This window comes from Uranotaenia lowii, chromosome 3 (assembly GCF_029784155.1).
Source record: "Uranotaenia lowii strain MFRU-FL chromosome 3, ASM2978415v1, whole genome shotgun sequence".
Taxonomy (NCBI): domain Eukaryota; kingdom Metazoa; phylum Arthropoda; class Insecta; order Diptera; family Culicidae; genus Uranotaenia; species Uranotaenia lowii.
In genome coordinates, this window is record NC_073693.1 from 6051185 (window position 1) to 6073943 (window position 22759).

Genomic DNA, 22759 nt, shown 5'->3' on the forward strand with positions numbered 1-22759 from the left:
ATTCAGGTAACATTTGTATGGGAGCCCCCCATTCTTGCAAAAAGAGGGATCTCAAAACATCATTTAACTTTTGAACGATCCTAAAAACCCTTACTTGGAAATTTTCACGCCGATCGACTTCCAAGTTAACAGGGAAAATACGGAAAAAATATCTAGATCCAATTTCACAACATCTAGATGAAAAAAAGTTACATTAAATTAGAGATTTTGACCATATGAACAACTTTTCAAAACACTTTAAACCAGATGGATTTGATTTGAAAAGTTATTAGGTTTTGACCATCGATTGGTCAAGTCTGCCTCACTGTGCCACATGCGCGTATGTGAAATTTTTTTTGGGTGCTGCGATAGGAAAAAAAATCTGCGATAGTATGGCAACTTAATCCATTTATTAGTAATGTTGAAGTAGGGAAGTAAGCTTTCAAAGATTTTTTTGGTTCCGTTATTCGTTAGTACAAAAGTTTGTCCACTTTTCTTCCTCCCTGTATTCCAGTTGTCTTTGCGTCCAATACTGCACAGCGGGCCCGGCCTAGTAAAGATAAGCAGTAAATGTTCCTTTACTGTTCACCGGGATGCTGACAAGATCTGGTTGTGTATGTATTATAAGCATTTGCTGAGTTTTTTTCGGAAACCACCCGCAGGGGCGTGCGTTGTTCTTGTTGTGCTGCTACGCAACATTTAGTCTCCTGCAATTGGAGTTAAATCAAATTTTATACTTATAGGTACTCATAACTTTTTCCATATTAGTGTATTTTTGTTGAAAATGTTTTAATAAGAAAAGTGGAGTTTCGCTTTCAGTAAGGAAAATAAAATGCATTTGTTCAATAACATATGTTAAAGAATGTGAGTTTTTGTGGCATTAGAATATTCCAGCATGTGATTGACAAAGTATGTTGTGGCTTGCTGTGATTAATTGAAATGAAAATTTAGAGAAATGGAAAATCCGTGGCAATCAACGGGCGGCAGACTACTAAAAAATAATATAAAAATGTGGGACGTCACATCCGGCAGATGATGGATTTTGGTCAAGGTTTTCAGAAACACAAGGTTCTCCGACTTTCACAGTAAGTAGGCGAGGAGTGCTCGGGGCTCTCAATGAGTTTGTTTACAAATATAAGAATATTTGCTCAGCTGTTCAGTGCAGTGATTATCAGTTGTCAAAATATGCACAAATTAATGCATTGCAAGCAAAACGAGAAAGCTCCTGTTAAAATCTATACAAACTGTCAGAGCGAGTATTGGCACACGTTCGACGTTACTTGTTTTAAATTGGTTTTGATTTATGTATCTAGTCGTTGTTATCACAGTTTATGGATGAGTGATATTCAATTATGTTTTTGCTGACATTGGGTTTCGAGTTATCCTGGCACAATAATTATTTTATGAATTTGATTTAGAGTGTCTTTGCTAATCAATTACGGAGTAATTTAATGAACATGGATTGCAGTATTTTTTTAAACTAATAAAAGCAAAGACCAGCTTCATCTAAAATCAATTACATACGGATATTGGACACTGTCAGATTATATTATTTAGTTTTATTTATCTGTATAGAGCTCTGCTCGGATTGCCGGCGAGTTTCTCAACCGCAATCATCCAAATTAGCAGAATCATCATTATCCCGTCTATGGCCTGGAGCCCCCAGATCATACATTAAATGTTATTGACATTACAGCTAATAAATTCACTTTTCCATGTTCCACTTTCACCCGGGAGTATCCGATAATAACTGTACTCGAGCGGGGAAGCAAAAAGTAAAAACTGAACCGCCCCAGACCGACCGAAGCTCTAAAACATAACCTAGCAAACACCCTCGCATATCGGCCTCGGGACATATCAGTTAACCGACATGCACTTCCATCCAAATAACTAGCCAACGATCATTGGCATTGGCTTAACACAGGAAAAACCGCAGCAACAACAGCTCGGCATCAATGGACGGCAAATAGATTTAAGATTTATCTTCCGTGGCTACTTTCACTGCGCAACCAATTTTTTTTGTAGCTACACAATGTGCATCCGAGAGGCTGCAACCTTTGGGGCTGTGATGGAACCTAGGAAGCGTTTAAGGAAATCCCGGCAACACCTTTGCGAGGAATCGCGTGACTGGGTTCACGCACCCAAGACCGTGAGGCGCATAGTTGTCCCATGTTGTTTATATTTTTTGTTACCTGGAACCACGGAGGTTTGAGAAAAAAAGAAAAGTCTTAAATAAGTTTTAAAAATTGCAAACACTATCATCATTTTAATAACCCTTTGAATTTGCAGAAGATAAACGTGTCACCAACACATAGTTTTCAACAAATCGGCTATCAATGTGATTACGGTATGCAGGGAGGCAGGTCTCAATCGGAATATGAAAACCTCCCGGTCTACGACCAACCGAGGAATCCAGGAATTTCGTTTGGAACTCACCGACCGAGGGAGACCAAAACTTGAACTCGTTCAAGAACTTGTTTGATTGCGGCTCATAAATTAAATTTTCCTGGCAGTTCGGTGTAGTTTTTCTTTCACTCTACAGATGGAGATGGTTAGAAACCACCACTTGTTTTACCTTTTCGACTTTCCCCCCGTTTGGTAGATGTTGTATATAAATATAATACAAAACGTGCCAAAGTTGAAAGCAAACCCGAAGGTTTTCACTATTTATCTGTGATGAGAATAATCTGGTCCTGGTTGTTGTGTGACCACTATACCCAAGAAACCTTGGAAGGAAGGCTTGTGGGAGGCTGAGCTGTTGTGGTCAGGTCAACCGGATCAGAGACTCGGAAAGCAAAAGTTGGCTTTTAACCCAATTTGTGGGTGTTTGTATATGTCTCTAGCTATTTCCCATTCTGTGTTTCGGGAAGAAAATCCTGCTTTTTTCTGCCATCAACAGGGTAGATAGGAAAAAGGTTGGTACCAATTTGCAAAGGGCAAAGAAAAGTTTCGTTTTCCTGTTGCCAGTCTTCTGGCTAAGGCGAATTCAGAACCAAACACCAGTTTACAAGTTTATTCTGTTGCCTTTGTTGAACTTTCAAGTTGCACCTTCCGGAAGGTGGAATCGGTAAGAAACTGAGATGCCAACAAGGTCTGAGATCAGATGTTTGTTTCCACATTTCTTTATTTCTTTATTAAGTAGTCTTAGAAAATTTTAAAATTCCTTTCCTGATCCCATCATTTTAAGTCTGATACCAAAAATATTGAAACAAAAAATATGAGAAATAAACTAAAAAAAAATTGCATCATTCTTATGATAAATCTAATCCGTAACCACCAAGCACTTTCATGATAAAACTTTCATTATAAAACAAAATCAAATGACAGACCAAAACGAAAAAATGTCAAAATAGATACAAAGACAGAAAAGTGACAAATTAACAAAAATGACAAAAATGACAAAAATGACAAAAATGACAAAAATGACAAAAATGACAAAAATGACAAAAATGACAAAAATGACAAAAATGACAAAAATGACAAAAATGACAAAAATGACAAAAATGACAAAAATGACAAAAATGACAAAAATGACAAAAATGACAAAAATGACAAAAATGACAAAAATGACAAAAATGACAAAAATGACAAAAATGACAAAAATGACAAAAATGACAAAAATGACAAAAATGACAAAAATGACAAAAATGACAAAAATGACAAAAATGACAAAAATGACAAAAATGACAAAAATGACAAAAATGACAAAAATGACAAAAATGACAAAAATGACAAAAATGACAAAAATGACAAAAATGACAAAAATGACAAAAATGACAAAAATGACAAAAATGACAAAAATGACAAAAATGACAAAAATGACAAAAATGACAAAAATGACAAAAATGACAAAAATGACAAAAATGACAAAAATGACAAAAATGACAAAAATGACAAAAATGACAAAAATGACAAAAATGACAAAAATGACAAAAATGACAAAAATGACAAAAATGACAAAAATGACAAAAATGACAAAAATGACAAAAATGACAAAAATGACAAAAATGACAAAAATGACAAAAATGACAAAAATGACAAAAATGACAAAAATGACAAAAATGACAAAAATGACAAAAATGACAAAAATGACAAAAATGACAAAAATGACAAAAATGACAAAAATGACAAAAATGACAAAAATGACAAAAATGACAAAAATGACAAAAATGACAAAAATGACAAAAATGACAAAAATGACAAAAATGACAAATATGACAAAAATGACAAAAATGACAAAAATGACAAAAATGACAAAAATGACAAAAATGACAAAAATGACAAAAATGACAAAAATGACAAAAATGACAAAAATGACAAAAATGACAAAAATGACAAAAATGACAAAAATGACAAAAATGACAAAAATGACAAAAATGACAAAAATGACAAAAATGACAAAAATGACAAAAATGACAAAAATGACAAAAATGACAAAAATGACAAAAATGACAAAAATGACAAAAATGACAAAAATGACAAAAATGACAAAAATGACAAAAATGACAAAAATGACAAAAATGACAAAAATGACAAAAATGACAAAAATGACAAAAATGACAAAAATGACAAAAATGACAAAAATGACAAAAATGACAAAAATGACAAAAATGACAAAAATGACAAAAATGACAAAAATGACAAAAATGACAAAAATGACAAAAATGACAAAAATGACAAAAATGACAAATATGACAAAAATGACAAAAATGACAAAAATGACAAAAATGACAAAAATGACAAAAATGACAAAAATGACAAAAATGACAAAAATGACAAAAATGACAAAAATGACAAAAATGACAAAAATGACAAAAATGACAAAAATGACAAAAGTGATAAAATAAATCAAACTCACTCTCGTGAAAAAAATCCATCATTCATCAATTTTCGGTTCAAATGAAATATCAAATAAATTCTATGGAACAAATTTTAATCTCTTCCCCTAGCTAGCATATGCTGTTCGCCAAGTTTTTATTAGCCCAAATAATCGATGAGAGGTTAATAGATGTTACTGTAGCACATTACACCGTCCCATGCTGCCGATAATAATGAATGCCGAACGATTGATTGATGAAGCGATGAAAAACGAGTGTGCCCTGGGGGTAAACTCCAGTTTCTGCTGGGCTTAGGCTTCGGTTGTAAAACATCATGTTAACCTACTTGTCTCGGGCACGGGCATCGGGAAAAGGGCCTTCATTGAATTGATGTCTCTTTTATCTAAATTGCTCAGCTCACCGGCTCATGTCATCTGACCGGGAAGCAACTTTACGACCTCCATCTGTTTTTATTCCTTTATTTCGTCGTTGTGCTCATGCCTGCCTGACATCGAAACCCCACAATCATCTCTATCATAGGCATAGACACAGGACAAAAGTGTTTTCCGCCCGATCATCGCCCCCATCAAGGGAAAAGCCTTGTCAGTCAGCCAAAGGGCGGCCTTTGGAAGTTTTCAAAATTGCTCCGGACAAATCAACGACAACGGCCAGCCAATAATGAATCAAGGAAGCCGGGGAAACATTGCCGGAGATCATCTGAGACCCCTGTGTAAACCTTGAAAATCATTCCTGGAGGCCTAGAGATCATCAGAATCATCACAGGGCTGCAGCGATTTGAAAGGGCACCATCTCTGGCCTTAAGTTGCTGCATAGTTAAAGCGAACTGGTCGTTGATAATTTACAAATAAAGTAAAATCATTGCAGCTTGCTTTAGCGATTTGCGGCCGCCATTCTGCTACCTCGCGCTCTGAAAAAGGTGGAAGTGCACTTGTGCCAACGAATGACGACCTGGACGTTCCGATGAAATTGATCGCTTTCGGTCGTGATTTGCATTCCTGGCGCGCGAGTCGTTTCATTAGGTTTCTTCGTAGGGTTCCGCGTCTTTCAAGATTTAGATGACAATGCAATGATTCATTAATCTAGGTTAATGTGCAGTTTTGTGTGGTCCTTCATCGCGATTTCATTTGCGGAGAGATGAAAAGGTACGTAGGAAGTTATATCAATTTTTTGATGTTTTTTTTCACATTAAAGACATTTAAGAAATTTGAGACATTTAAGACATTTAAGACATTTAAGACATTTAACCCTTCATTTCATGATTTTTTATTTTTCCTTAAAAATCATTTCAAAAAGTTGGAAATGATGAGTACATTAAGAAAAAAAATTAAAATAAAATACGATTTTTCACTTTTTCCATACATTAATTGTTGCAAATTTGTTACTTTATGAAACGAAGGGTTAAGACATTTAAGACATTTAAGACATTTAAGACATTTAAGACATTTAAGACATTTAAGACATTTAAGACATTTAAGACATTTAAGACATTTAAGACATTTAAGACATTTAAGACTGTTTAGGCACCGGAACACTATTTCGGACCGAATTTAGAACTCGCGATTTACTTAAAAACTCAAACAAGTTTCACTTAAATTGAAACTACTTTATTTCGACTTAGATTGGGGGTTTATTGCTCGGGGTGTTTACACGGCGACGGATTGGTTTGGACTGTGTTACAAACTGTGTTGTGTACAAAGTGGCTAATGGGAGAACAGAGTATCAAAAAATAAAGAACATTCTGTTTATCCTACACTAATGAATCATTTGTAGTGGTGAAAAGTATGGAGAGGAATAAGCATAAACTTGGACTGAGATTATTTACGCTCTGCGCTCTGCATTGAACAGAGCATATTTCTCATGAAAGCCTTTTTAGATCACTTTCGGGTGATCAACTTTTGACGTATGTCTGTTCTTCTACCTTTACTACACTACCACTGACTCGCTAGCTTTTACCTAAACATATGCCGCCCGCCTTGAAATCTCATTTCAAAACAAATGAAACGGGATCGGCTTTGTGTTCATCACTACAAACTGCAAAATTTCTAACGGTACTTTAGGTTTATCTGTTCTGTTTTGCTCAGGTACATTCTCCTACTGTGAAGTGTAGTGTAGTGTAGTGTGGGTGTGGGTAGTGTTGTTGGGAAATATTGGATCGCAGCCGCTTGACCTGGATGGTGTTTTCGTTTGTTCCGGAGGGAACCGATGCTGTGGCTGCTATCAAAGGCAACCCGAATCGCGCAGGTTAGTTATATGCATTTTGTACGGCGAAATCTCTGCAGAACGACACTTCTGTCGACGAATTTCCTTCTGAAGGTGGCGAGGCTGATTGTGTTTTGTTTTTGCAGCTGTCTCTCTCCGTGTGATGATGGATAGAGTGACGAAGCAATCTGGATGAATGTTGTTTGCCTGACAATCCTGGAGACCTGGTGGACCTAGTGATGCTTCGTGCTATGCTGCGAGTGTTGTCGAACCGAAGATGCAGGTAAGTACCATCAACACTGTCGATTCTTACGCAGTGATCTGAAGATAATTCTCATTCCAGAACCATAAGTGCTGCTGTGGATTTGGAATGCTGCTGTTGACACTCTGGCTGTTTCCATCCAGGGACTCGATGTTGCGGTTGTATGTTGTACTGGTGGATCCTGTACCAAAATTGGCAGCTGTTTCGTACGATGATACGTTGCTTACGATGACGAATTATGTTCAGGGATGAATCGGTTCAGGGACAGAGTTGGGTGCTCGCAGGGCATCATTCAATTGGTGTGATAATGTAGGTACTAACACTTATTTGGCGCAACTTCGTTTTTGTCATGCTTGCATTTCTTTTCCAATCGAAGGTTTTGTTGCTGTCTACTTGCAACTGGCGTGTCGATTGCCCACTGATAGATTGGACGGCGTAATTGGCACGAGTTGGTAAACGCAAGCTGCATGGTTGGCAACACACAGGAAGCTGTGCTTTCAGGGCAGCTCTTGGACCACCAATGGCGATCATTTCCGCTGACCTATTTAGCGGGACATGGAGAGACGATTTCCAAAAGATTGCTGCGCTGAATATAGCTGGCTTCACGTTTTCGACGTCTGTAGATGGCTTGTGAAGAACTACGATGCTCGAATCTGCCCGGTGGGTGTGGATCTTCGATGGATTGTGGACTCGATGGTTAGGGTTCGATGGCTGTACCGATGGCTGTGTCGGACCAACATATGGTGTAAATTTGCCTGTGTATAAGGGAAAGTGCATAATTTTTTTGTATTTGTTGTAGAGAATATAGCACTTCCCTGGATGCGGAGGTGGTGGACCTCCGCACGGACCCCTACTTCTTCTGAACACCCTTTTCAGATGATGACATCCTGTTAAACATCTTCGGGAATCTTTGACGTCGAACAGGGTAGAATTAACCTCCTTTTGAGGGTAAAGCGTTGGGTGATTCTTACTTCAAACGATGAATCATAAATCAGATCACTGTTTAGGCCGAAGTAAAGTATTACTTCAAACGATTTGCTTAACTGAGATATCTTTAGACGAAGGAATTCTCGACCCTATAGGATTCTTCAACCGATATTTAGGGACTTCAAACGATATGGATGATTTCAAATCTTTTAGAGTATGTTTCTTCAAACGGTCTGATTCGTAATGTGGACTTAATCAAAAAGGCATTCCAAACGGGTCTTCATGTTCTCATACGAAACTTAAGGAACTCTCGAATCTTAAAACGAGTTGGGGTTTGAATAAACTTGTGCTTCACTTCAATTTCGTTGGATTTCTTAACAAACGTGTGGGCTTAAGGGAGATCGAGAATACCTAAGAGGTTGAACTTAACTTGAATTCAATATCTGACGCAATCTGACTTTTTGTTCAGGGGGGAAAATTCAAAATTAGTTGAGTGCATCGACTCATTTGACTTACAAGAATCGTTACTGACACAAATCTGACTCATTCTTAGGTAGGGTACTGACAAAACGTTCCGCTTCAACTCTGACTGTGGGTGCTTCAATTCATTTCGAGATCTCCACGCGGCATGTTTCGAACTCTTAGAACCACGTGAGCTGCTTCTGTACTTTCTTAAGGAACAAACCAAATTGTGTGACACGTTTTGCGGAGAATCGACTATTCGACCTGAAACAATCCAACCAAAAACTGTGTTATGGAGTGTGGGACCATTCTTCGTAACCTTTCTTCGATCATTCGTCAACAGACCCAAATAGTATTCCGCACCAATGATGACATCGACCTGCTTTGATTCGTAGAAATAAGGATCAGCTAGCAAAGAGGAATCGGGAAACGACATGGGTGACGGATCAAACGATGTTTTGGGTATTTGTAGCTTAAGTTTTGGTAAAACGAAGAACTGTATGGTTTCTCTGAAACCCGAGATTTTTGGCGAACGTGAACAGACTTCAGAACGTATGGTTTTCGTTGACACTGACTCAGACGACCCAATACCCTGGACTGACAAAAACGTGGGTGTTTCTTCGAGCTTCAGCTTTCTCGAAAACTCTTCTGTCATTAGACAATGTTGCGAACAACTGTCTAACAGGGCTCTGGCTACCAGAGCGTTACCGTAGCGGTCTTTGATATTGATAAGAGCGGTAGGAAGCAGAGTATTTGATGCAGGCTTAACATGTAGTGCTACGTAGCTATGGCTTGTGCTTGGCGTTGGCGAATCGAATTGTATGTTTGTATTTGGTGAATTGTGTGTTGCATTTTGTGATAGAGTGTGTGTTTCCGTAACTATTGGCATGGTGTGACTTTGCTGTTGATAGGCTTGCTGTGGATAAATATGGGTGCTTTCTTGATTAGAGGGTTGTGCTATTGACTGTTGACTGAGTCTCGGATTCGACGGATTCGGAACGGAGGATCGCGTAGCATGCAACATAGTGTGATGCCTTTGTTGACATAATCGACAACTGCTACGAGTGCAGTTCGCCGCAAAATGACCAGGCTGTAGACAATTTCGGCAGACTCGACTTCGATTGGCGGCTTCAACACGTTCTGATATCTTCAATCGAAGGAATCTCTGGCAGTGAAACGGTGAGTGCCATGCTTCGGTACAGAACGGGCATCGTGAATCCGATCGGATGGTTGTATGGCAAACTGTTGATCTTGTCTGACGTGCTTCGGATGGTGGACTTCTTGCAGAGGTGATTGATTGAAGAACTGAGCTGTGACCTTGCAAGAACAGTAGCAGCTCTTCGTACGTTGGGACCTCCTTAGACCCGTAATGCGTCTCCCATTGGCGCAATGTTGCAGAATCTAGTCTAGCGCACAACATGTAGACTAGAATTGTACTCCAAGACTCCGTTGGCTCACCGATTTTCTGCAACATCATCAAGTTTTTCTCAAACTCGCTGATGAGGAAGTTCAGACCGTCGTAATTCTCTTTTTTAAGCGGTTCGAGGGCGAAGAGAGCGTCGAGATGAGCCTTGACAATTAGCTTTTTGTTTTCGTAGCGGACTTCTAACATTTTCCAGGCGACGTCGTAGTTTGCCTCTGACAGCTCGATGTGCTCGATGTTGTTGATTTCCTTCAGTGCATCACCTTGCAGAGAGGAACGGAGGTAAGTGAATTTGTCCATTTTCGTCAGATGCTCGTTGTCGTGAATGAGACTACGGAAAGAATCTCTAAACGTAACCCATTCTCTGATTGTTCCGCTGAAGGACGGCAAACGAATCTCTGGCAGCTTCACTCTGGACGTATTCCCTGACGCAGACTGACTCTGGCTGTTGCTGGTTGTGTTTACCCCTAAGGCATCCTTATCGCCTTGAAGTCTAAGGAGGTCACCTCGAATAGCAAAGTATCGGTCATCAAACTGCTGCAGAATTTTGTCGTTCTCTTCTTCGCGCTGTTTTGCAATCTCCCCTTTGACTTCGCTGTCAGCATCTTTCTGCTCTTTCTCGGCCGCTTCATCCAGCAACATTTCAATCTTGCTCCGTACTTCGAAAAACTCACTGTATACTGTATCAATAACTTGCAACCTCGAGCTTAATTGACACCGATCACTACCGATGTGATAGGTTTGGATAAATCTATCAGTACCATCAAAAATCACATATAACTGCCGCTCACGTTTTTGCAAAGCCTTCAGCGTACTTCTCGACATTGCAACACTTTTTGTTATCTGACACAGGCTTCAAAATTTTGACGAATTCAGACTTGTACCTACAGACAAGTCCTTAAACTAACACGTTGTTTCTGACACAGGCTTAATATCTGACAATGTTTCAGACGATTTGAATTCAGACTCGATTTCTGACAAGATCTCTTCTGACTTAATTTCTGACAATATTTCAGACCAGGTTTCTGACAATTCAGACAAGAATTCTGACGCAAGCTTATTTTGAGACTCAGACTCAATTTTGATAAGTTTCGAAAAGGATTTTCGACAATATTCACTTAAGAATTCCGACACAAACTGATTCAGACTTAATTCTGACAAGTTTTCCAACTCAAACTCAAACAAACTTGTTTTTTTCTGACAAATTCAGACTTGATTCTGACAATGTTTCCAACACAAACTAATTCAGACTTAATTCTGACAAGTTTCGAACTCAAACTTAAATTCATACAAATCAAACTTGATTCTGACAAGAATTCCGACTCAAACTTAAATTCTTCAGCAAACTTGAATTTTCTGACAAACTCAAACACCTTGGACCCAATCCGTCCAGTACTGAATAATTCTGACCACAATATCTGACTTGCACCTTCTGTGCTTCTGACTTGCACCTTATGTGCTTCTGACTTAGGGTATTTGCACTTACTTTTGATCAACTCAACGTTCCATCCGATCGCGACGCGAATTACCGAGACTAGCAACCCGATATTGACAGCAGCGAGTGGGCACAACCAGTGAAAAATTGCAAAGTAAAAAATGTCAATAATAAACCAAGACCAATTTATAGTTACGGACAGGGCACACACTTTATGCAACTAAAAGATTCAATTCACAAACAATTCTTTATTACAGCACTTTCTTTGGCCGCATGCATCAAGCCAACAATACTTCCTGCTTAAATTTCTGTTTTTAACTGCTTCTCCGAATGCTGCGTCGAGCTGGTTGAAAATCAGCTGATCTCTGCTACGTTGCTGACCAATCAATCTCAGGTATCGACTTCACTTCGGGCTATGCTCCAGGTATCCGGTAGAACTGTTCCGATATCGCGATGGCTGACACTTTGTTCGATGCACTTAATTGCATCCAAGCCAAGCGGTGGCCTTTCAAAATGGAATGCAATTTTATTGTCCTTAAGCACAATCACTTTTAGTTTGATTGTCCGGTAGCGCTATGGCGGGTTTGTGAGCACAAAATGGTTCACACTTTTGCTGCTGTTCAACTTCACGTAAGTCCGACTTTTATGTTCCAGAACCACTTTTCCGGACGGTCATCCGGCTCGAAGGACCAAATGTTTAGGCACCGGAACACTATTTCGGACCGAATTTAGAACTCGCGATTTACTTAAAAACTCAAACAAGTTTCACTTAAATTGAAACTACTTTATTTCGACTTAGATTGGGGGTTTATTGCTCGGGGTGTTTACACGGCGACGGATTGGTTTGGACTGTGTTACAAACTGTGTTGTGTACAAAGTGGCTAATGGGAGAACAGAGTATCAAAAAATAAAGAACATTCTGTTTATCCTACACTAATGAATCATTTGTAGTGGTGAAAAGTATGGAGAGGAATAAGCATAAACTTGGACTGAGATTATTTACGCTCTGCGCTCTGCATTGAACAGAGCATATTTCTCATGAAAGCCTTTTTAGATCACTTTCGGGTGATCAACTTTTGACGTATGTCTGTTCTTCTACCTTTACTACACTACCACTGACTCGCTAGCTTTTACCTAAACAAAGACATTTAAGACATTTAAGACATTTAAGACATTTAAGACATTTAAGACATTTAAGACATTTAAGACATTTAAGACATTTAAGACATTTAAGACATTTAAGACATTTAAGACATTTAAGACATTTAAGACATTTAAGACATTTAAGACATTTAAGACATTTAAGACATTTAAGACATTTAAGACATTTAAGTCTTTTAAGACATTTAAGACATTTAAGACATTTAAGACATTTAAAACGCGGAAGATATTTAAGAGATTTAAGACATTTAAGACATTTAAGACATTTAAGACATTTAAGACATTTAAGACATTTAAAACTTTAAGACATTAAAGACATAAAAGACATTAAACACATTTAAGACATTTAATACCAGCCAAACACAATTTTGAAAATTTTGACAATTGTGACAATTTTAGCAATTTTAACAATTTTGAAAATTTTGACAATTTTGACAATTTTGACAATTTTGACAATTTTTACAATTTTGACAATTTTGACAATTTTGACAATTTTGACAATTTTGACAATTTTGACAATTTTGACAATTTTTACAATTTTGACAATTTTGACAATTTTGACAATTTTGACAATTTTGACAATTTTGACCATTTTTACAATTTTGACAATTTTGACAATTTTGACAATTTTGACAATTTTGACAATTTTGACAATTTTGACAATTTTGACAATTTTGACAATTTTGACAATTTCGACAATTTTGACAATTTTGACAATTTTGACAATTTTGACAATTTTGACAATTTTGACAATTTTGACAATTTTGAAAATTTTGACAATTTTGACAATTTTGACAATTTTGACAATTTTGACAATTTTGACAATTTTGACAATTTTGACAATTTTGACAATTTTGACAATTTTGACAATTTTGACAATTTTGACAATTTTGACAATTTTGACAATTTTGACAATTTTGACAATTTTGACAATTTTGACAATTTTGACAATTTTGACAATTTTGACAATTTTGACAATTTTGACAATTTTGACAATTTTGACAATTTTGACAATTTTGACAATTTTGACAATTTTGACAATTTTGACAATTTTGACAATTTTGACAATTTTGACAATTTTGACAATTTTGACAATTTTGACAATTTTTACAATTTTTACAATTTTTACAATTTTTACAATTTTTACAATTTTGACAATTTTGACAATTTTGACAATTTTGACAATTTTGACAATTTTGACAATTTTGACAATTTTGACAATTTTGACAATTTTGACAATTTTGACAATTTTGACAATTTTGACAATTTTGACAATTTTGACAATTTTGACAATTTTGACAATTTTGACAATTTTGACAATTTTGACAATTTTGACAATTTTGACAATTTTGACAATTTTGACAATTTTGACAATTTTGACAATTTTGACAATTTTGACAATTTTGACAATTTTGACAATTTTGACAATTTTGACAATTTTGATAATTTTGACAATTTTGACAATTTTGACAATTTTGACAATTTTGACAATTTTGACAATTTTGACAATTTTGACAATTTTGACAATTTTGACAATTTTGACAATTTTGACAATTTTGACAATTTTGACAATTTTGACAATTTTGACAATTTTGACAATTTTGACAATTTTGACAATTTTGACAATTCGGAATGCTTCAAAATTATTCAGATAGTTCGAAGATCAGCTTTGACTATATCAACTCTCCCAAGATATTTTTGAGTATTTATTGAATTGACCTTATCAAATTAGAAACGGAGTATCAAGGTAATTTGAAGTGCATAAAAGTAGTGAATTGAAATAAGGCAAATTAGTTTAAATCTGATAAAAATACCTCGTTTTTATTCAGGACATTCAAATGCCTTCAGTTTCAAATTAGCTCCAATTCCAAGCATACGGATGGAGAGCATCTGCTATAACTGCAAAAATCAGCTGGTCGTAAGTTGTTTAACTTGTCTACGTTACAATATGACACACAATATTGGAAATTGTTTTTCCATGTTCGTTTACATTCTCGTAGAGCGCTGGGAGTGTGTGTGTTTTCCTCAACGAAGCGTTTTGTAGAAGAAAAAAAACTATGGATGTAGCATCGTCGTTTTCTACTACGTCCCCGAGTTGGTTGTGATCAAAATGCATGCGGCGCACAGTGGTTCAAATCCCCAAAAAGCCGGAAAAAAGTCCATTTTTCAAGTCAGCGACAAACAAATTTTTTATGCTGGGATCGATTCTCCAATATTCTAGGAACGTTATGATGTATTTAAATATTTTCTAGGACTTTTTTCACACCTTCTATGAAACAAACATGAACGACAACTTTAACGCAAGAATGAAAAATAGGATTTTTTATTCTCAGCCCAAAACAACTTAAAAAAGCATATAAACCTTTAAAAATTTATAAATGTTTATACAGAAGTGATGTATTATAATCTTATTCACAGTTTAGAGATAAAAAACGTCCTTAATATCATAAACTAATAAAGTTTTGCTTAATTGGAATCCCAAAATTAGATGATAAATTTTTTTCGATTTACTCTATTTATTTTTCGGAAGCAAAAAAAAAGCGTGCGCTGCCGATCGCCGTGGTAAATTATACACCGTTAGATAGGTGAAAGCCTCATCAAAAACATATCTTAAAATCAGCTGCTAGTTTTTGCTATATTTTGAATACGATGTCATTGAGTGGAACGCTGTTTGGTTTAAAAATGCAAATTTTAAAGTATTTATACAGAGTTAAACAAGCATCGTTTGCTTCGATACAAATGCGAATTCACCTTAAAACATCAGTTTTAATATTTATCCAACTAACCTACAGAAATTTAGGAGCGCATACTTAGTTTTAACAAAAATATTCATAATTAATTGAAAAATATTCAATTTCCCTGTATAAAGCTCAAACCTCGTTTTAGTACTTTTTGAAAAAAATAGCAAACTTTGAAAAAAACTCCAATTTATTATTTTTTTCAACTTTCCGCCTATAATCTTTAACAAAATAGATTTTTATTAATTTTTTCCCACTTTTTTTGATTTTGAACCACTGTGCGGCGGCGTGAGCTTTTTCCAATCGATTTGCCCCTCAAGGACCGAGCAACGTTTGCAGGATAAGCATCGCACATTCAAAGCAAACAATATGTGTCTAGATGGGTATATGGATGGATATGCGTTTGTCTGGAGGCACCCGTCTAACATCCGGATTGGTTGTTGTCGATATGCTGCCGGGATCATAAAATTCATCTTTCGGTATTTTTTACTCCAGCAGACTAAGCGATGTCAGTGATACCGTTTGTTGAATGTTACTCAGCACACAAACTTTACTATAAGCGATGATAAAAATTTTATGCGCTTCGAAAATAAAAAAAAACGAACTATGAAAATTAAATTTCCGGTTATTTTAAGCTGTCTAACTTCCGAAAGGTTGTTCTGCTAGAGAAACTTTACGACATCGGTATGACATTTATCTTATTTGGTTTTGATTTAGTTCATTGGATTCAGACGACACACTCCATCAAAAATCACTTTAACATTCAATCTTATATTAAAATCAAAATCATAACTTGAGAGAAAACAAACAATTTCAAACAGATTTTTTATATTTTCAAATGACGTAGAAAATCTTCATAACTGGAACGAATGTCTCTCTCCTTGCAAGAATTCGTAGATACGAATAGAAGCCTTAAGATAATTCAGAGAAACTTAATGGTTAAGGTTATCAAAAGGTCCCGGAAAGTGGCGCGTGGTAGTCACGCGAATCTCTGCTGCCCAAGTTCGTAATTGGACCATTTACAACGTCAACGATGTCGCCTTGTGTTTTGTGTTTTGATGAATCTCTGCTGAGTGCGCACTGTAACTGGACCAAACGATGAACGACCTGGGGTTGTTTAAACGATTTCACCCTCGTCGCTCGCTCTTGGCAACTTTCTCGGCGAAATCAGAAGCCAGGAATGTGGCAAGTTTTCCTGCTGGAAGCAACAAAATCCCTTGGAAAAGTTACAGAGGAACTGACTAGAAAGCTGGGCTCTAGACCGGGCCAAATGGAAACTATCTTCTAAGGGAGTGGAATTTGATCCGAATTAATACTGGGGAATTGGGAGTACAATGGATCAAAGGTTAGATTTCGAAATCTAAAGAGAACTGCAGGAACACACACACTTTAAATTTTGTGGGTACAAGCCTGACAATTACAATTCCAAGTCGTCCAGAAGACTCGCAATACCCCAGAACGAGATGGTTTCTGGTAGCATTCCGTGTGCTGCTGAGACGAACTAATTCAATTAGATAAACATTGTCGCTTTCTTGTGTCGAAGCACTATTTTACTCACGGAAGCAGTAAATCGAGTGTACTTAGGGTATAGGAATGCTCTGGGCGAGAGACCGTCTCGTCATTCATCAGATTTACCAACTAATGGTGGTCTGGTAAAATATAGAGACAGAAATAAAATTGAAGCGAATTTTCGGATTATGTTCCACACTTTCTACAGCTTTACCGGAAATCACGCCGGAGCACTGCTGAGTGAAAGTTTATTTATTTCATTTGCGTGATGCCTAGAACTTTCTTGATTTACTTTAAAGATAAATTTACTTGTTGGGAAAAAAACAATTTTCATGCAATTTCCAACTAACCACAGGCTCAAACTGTTATCAATCCTTCGCAGAGCAATATATTTCCATATATATCACCACCACGTGATGAGGGTCCAATGCTTTTCCGACCAAGCATGGCGAGTGGGTTGTAAGCTTTCAAAAACCATATGTGCCACCAATTCGTATTGTTTCCGTTTTTGTTGTAATAGGGTAATTACGTGTAAAATGAAGTAAACTAACGGTTCTACTGCTTCGTGGTTTAACTTCGAAAGATTTTTAAATTTCATTTAAAATTCGGTAAGCTACGGGAAACATCTTAAATAAAAATTGATTATCAAAATTTGTTACTAGAGCTTGGATTTGCAAAAATTAGCAGCGTTTTGTTGTATATGAAAAGGACTATATATTAATTTTACGTGTGTTTAAATATCTCGACGATGCAAAAAGACATGATTAAAAGCCACTCTAGGATGCTCACGAAGTTCAAACCAAGCATCGTAGTGGAACCCTTGATCTCAATTATGGTAAAAAGTCTATGGTTATTGGGGATAACTTAATGCGGACCCCTCAACTAATAAATAACTAAAAATGAACAGTTCCATGGATCGTAATCCGTGCAACCGGGTTTTACGCAATGTGACAGATGTGTTCTGATTGACAAAGAAATTTATGTAAAACTCGAATTTAAGAGGTCAAATTCTTCGAGATGCCTACTTATGAAAAGGTTCCAACAAGACTAATTTTTCCAGATGAATTTGTGTAATATGGCATGATTTTGTAAAGGTTTTGCTTCTGTGGTAAAAATAATAGATCAATACATGACTGAAAAAAGTGTGCAAAGATAAAAAAGATTTCATGATAAAATAAGAGTATTTCTTGAAATCAACGACTAGGTAATTATTATTTTTTATAATTTTACATTAATTATCATATTAACACTTTCATTTCCTCCATAGAAAGTTTTTCGATCAAATGAATAGTTTTTAAAATACACACGTATGTAACTGCCCGGATTCTAAATGATCATAACCTTATGAAAGTTTAATTGATGTGCATTTGAGAACAACTTGAGAAAATTGAGGCGAAGTTATTTTTGGTTGGCGATATTGTTTTTTTTATAACTTTTTTTAATTTTTTTTTTTGCAGAGGAGGACAATGTGCAAAGCTGGAGGAAGTAGGCGTGTGCTTGAACGGTGAAGTTTGGAAAAGTTTGTGCTCCGGTAAATTTTTTTTCCAAAAGTTTTGTTTTGTGAGGAAATTTAAATTCTTTTATTTGTTTGGACACCTATTTAAACAATGTTGAGTATCAGTGTTAGAATAAAGTGTAGAAGTGGTCGCAAATCAGCTGGAGACTGAAATTAGACGGATCGAGCGATGGGATATTTTGAAAGCTTAAAATGAACAATAGCAAAGTTTCTTCCATTAGAAGTTTCGGCGAGATCAATCCAATTAACTTATGTTTTAAAACTACGAAATATGTTGCATTAAAGTCTGCTTCATTTAATATTGGAACAAATTCTTTTGCTCATTGTGGCGCTCCTAGTGGACGGATTTGGAAACTTTTTTCACCCACGTGTCGGGAAATTCATTACCTTTCACCTTGTATTTATGTCATAACATCAAACGATAGCATTTTGTAAACAACCGCCATGGAAGCCGAACGGAGAGATCAAATTGTGCACAGTTTTCTTGAAAATCCATTGTTGTCGGCATCGAAGCTAGCTAAACAGCTTAAAATGCCCAGAAATTACCGTATGACGTGTTATCAAGCAGTACAAGGAAACATTGACGACGGCTCGGAAGCCGCATTCGAAGCGTCGGAGTGGAACTGTCGACCGGAAACTGCGTGGGAAAGTCATCAAGGCCGTCAAGAGGAATCCCAATCTTTCAGACCGCGATTTGGCCAATAAGTTCCAGGCCGCTCACAGTACGGTGCGACGAATTCATCTCCGGGAAGGAATAAGGTCATTCCGAGCCAGCAAACAGCCAAATCGGACGCTGAAGCAGAACAATGTGGCCAGAATCCGTGCTCGAAAGCTGTACGACCAAGTGTTGACCAAGTTCGACGGATGTAAAGTCTGCTTCATTTAATATTGGAACACAAACAATTGCGTGTAGTTCAGTCATTTATTAACGAATTCATAATTTGTTTTTCATACAAATGTAGCATTTTCTTTACTCTTTCATAAAAAAAATTAAAAAAATTATTCATTGCTGTTTCGAAGAAATTCTCGTACTCGTACTCGTAAGAAAACTGTGCACAATTTGATCTCTCCGTTCGGCTTCCATGGTTCCATGGCGGTTGTTTACAAAAAGCCATCGTTTGGTGTTATGACATAAATACAAGGTGAAAGGTAATGAATTTCCCGACACGTGGGTGAAAAAAGTTTCCAAATCCGTCCACTAGGAGCGCCACAATGAGCAAAAGAATTTGTTCCAATATTAAATGAAGCAGACTTTATCTGCGTGTTTTTTGATTGATAAAATGAATTGTAATACATCAAATAGTGGGAAGAAACCTAATGAGAATGTTTGCCAGCCGATGCGGATTTAGCAGCTTATAAATTGGTGAGCTCGTTCCTTGCAATATTTTTTTTTATTACTATCTGCAATTCCGTCTTGAAATGAATCTGTGTAAAGCGCAAATTTTGTTGTGAAGTGCATCATATTGAGTATGAAAATCCATAAAGATTCAAAATTGGAAACAAAGGTAAAAAAATCTAGCGATCGCGGGTTTGGGGAAGTTTTTTTCATGATATTGCCAAAGTGCAGTTTATCAATCCTTGGCTTGCTGCGACCATAACAGTTTGCTGCTTCTCAATTTTTTTTCATTATAGATTTTAAAAGCTATGATGAAATAATAAGAATATTTTATTTTTTCGACTATGTTATTTTATTTCAAAAGACTAAAGAATTGCGATTGATTTTGTTTGTTTTTATTTGTTTTATTTTTTAAAGAGATTCTCGGGTTACTTTCAAAACAGGGAAAATAACTATTATAAAATGGAATTGCAGGTGGTAATAAGGTAAGATATGAAACAATATTGTTAATTAATTATATAATGAAATAGCTTAACTCTATTGTGAGGTTTAGTGGGGGGAATGAACAGGACATTAAACAATCGGAAGACTGATATACAATGGATTGTGGGTTCAGGCCAGCCGGAGTATCTCGGCAAATTTGGAATCTTGAGTAGGCTGCTAAGGTACCTTTTCAGGATTCTTTATTTGTTTCGAACAGTTGCAAGGGAGTGAGATGAGTCAAACCTGTCCCAAACCAGTGGTAACGGACCCCTTGGTTGTGCTGCAATTATTGTTGATGGGTTAAGAATGAACAATTTTTGAATGTGCGATCGAGACTTCCCGTACCGCCTCGGATCGAAAGACCTACCAGCCACTGGTGGGTTCTCATAGATACATACATCCATACATACAGGAGGACAATGTGCAAAGCTTGTCCTAAGATCAAAAAAAATGTTTAAGGTAATTTTAAGGACAAGCTCCAGGAAACACAAACACTTCTTGATTTGAAAAAGAGATGGTATACATTAAACCGTTGCAAGCTTTGTATATATATTTTTATGCCTCCCCTTTTTTGGTTGATTTTTCTACCAGAAATAGCAATAAAAATTTGGAACCGAATCAATGAATCCTCGATTGGCGGAAGTGTATGGAAAATCATAACAATTCATTCAAATATCCCCACCCAAGTAACACAGTTCAAGCCAATTGGCTTTTTTGAGTTTTATTTTTTTTGTGAAGACTTTTCCATGGCATCCAATTTTTAAAACGGTTTTATTGTAACATTGGAAATGCTTCATTTATGGTGTGTTTTAAAAGAGCCCTGAAAGTTTTGCTAAAACTTCAATAAAACACTTTCGGTAGTGTGTTGCAAAAAAATTGCATAAGTATTGATAAAGCTTCAATAAAATACAAACTAGCGTTCAAGCCAAGTTGAAAAACTGTTTTATTGCAACAGTGGTTGTAGGCATGATAAAACTAAGTGACAGATGATTTGACAATCGAGAAGAACTAATACACGCTTAAACATTTTACCTCTTTTTTTAGATAGTAGAACCTGTTTTGAAAGGATTTGAGTCATGGCTTTGAGAAAACGGGCTCTCGAAATTATATAAATCAACACAGCTAAATTCATATGAAAAATAAGAACAACTTTGTTTCATCCGCACTCAAATTTCAATAGAACCGCAAATCAGTCCACATTATTTATCACTGAATTCTTGGGGTTTGAATAAAAGTACTAACTGTGAATAAACGTTTTTTTGTGATTCAATAAGAATAAATGTATTAGACAATTAATTTGTTCTTGATCGAATAATATTTATTAGTAATTCTAAGAATGCTCTTTCAGTTAAATTAAAAAGAGTATTTGTAGTTCATAAAATGACAGTATCCATCGACTTACAATTGCAATTGAATCCAGTGCGAATGGAGTTTAATCCTCAAGACATAGCGTTAATTTATATCAGTTTAAGCGTGTATACGTTCTTTTCGACTGTAAAACCATCTGTCACTTAGTTTTATCATGCCTACATTCAATGCTCCAATAAAACAGTTTTCAACTTGGCTTGAACGCTAGTTTTAAAAGTGCATTGAGTGCTTTATTAAAACAGGTATTAAAGCTCTAATAAAAACCGGAAAGTATATGTATTATTGAGCCTTTGCAATACTTTTGCTACTTTTTAACAACACTTTTAAAATAGTGTTTTATTCAACTTTTAGCAAAACTGTCAGGGCTCTTTTAAAATACACGATAAATGAAGTATTCCTATGTTACAATAAACCCGTTTTAAAAATTGGATGTCATGGGAAAGTCTTCATAAAACAAAAATGAAAATCAAAAAAGCCAGGCTTGATCTGTGCTACTTACACTAAAATTCCAGATTCCATGACGTTGTTTTAAAAGAACTGTGGATAGTCTTAAGAGAGCTATGAACTATAAGGTCAAATAAAACTATTATGTTGGATGTTAGATTATAGCTTATAGAATAAGCTTTAAAGACGATATCAAAACAGGGCCAACTAGTCCATATGTTAGCTTTAAAGCAATTGTGCTAAAGCATAGAATGCGCTTTGGCTTATGCAGAAGCTTTAGGAAATAGCGAGCTGTGAAGGTTGGCATAAAACTTAAATTGTTACTTGGGCAGATATCTTGAGCAGACTTTGATGCCTCCGATAGCAACCAGTAGCAAAAATAAGCTATCAGTGCCAAAAGTGTAGTGTTGCATTTTACCCGATGTTTCATTAAAGTATCAATATGCCAAAATTTGATGATGAACCAATACCAAAGTAAGGTATCAATAGCAAATAAATATCACGATAGCAAAATCAACACCTGTCATCATTGTGGTTTCATTCACTTTCATTGTTTAAAAAGTAGGATCAAAATGAGAGCATAATTTGGTATCGAAGTGGCTGCGGTGAAAAATCGTGCGAATAATGTGAGCATAATTAACACATTAAGAACCAAGATGAATTGAAGCTGAAAAACAGC

General features: G+C 36.1%; 2 protein-coding genes across 4 annotated transcripts in view; both read right to left on the reverse strand.

Moving 5' to 3' along the window:
* LOC129755768 (uncharacterized) overlaps positions 1–22759 on the reverse strand; it is a 208657-nt gene that overhangs the window by 44988 nt on the left and 140910 nt on the right. The window lies entirely within an intron of this gene.
* LOC129750728 (uncharacterized) lies at positions 8923–10915 on the reverse strand. The gene is made up of 3 exons (XM_055745735.1): positions 9243–10915; positions 8987–9176; positions 8923–8931 (listed from the first exon to the last, which is right to left on the reverse strand). Exons 1-3 carry the CDS (start codon positions 10913–10915, stop codon positions 8923–8925), a joined length of 1872 nt encoding a protein of 623 aa, XP_055601710.1.

Excerpts from the sequence above, each read along its gene's own strand:
- LOC129750728 (XM_055745735.1), bottom strand. The coding sequence starts at position 10,915 with ATGTCGAGAAGTACGCTGAAGGCTTTGCAAAAACGTGAGCGGCAGTTA. Across the intron at positions 9,177-9,242 it reads CAGGGTATTGGGTCGTCTGA|AGAAACCATACAGTTCTTCG; the intron begins GTCAGTGTCAAC and ends CTCGGGTTTCAG.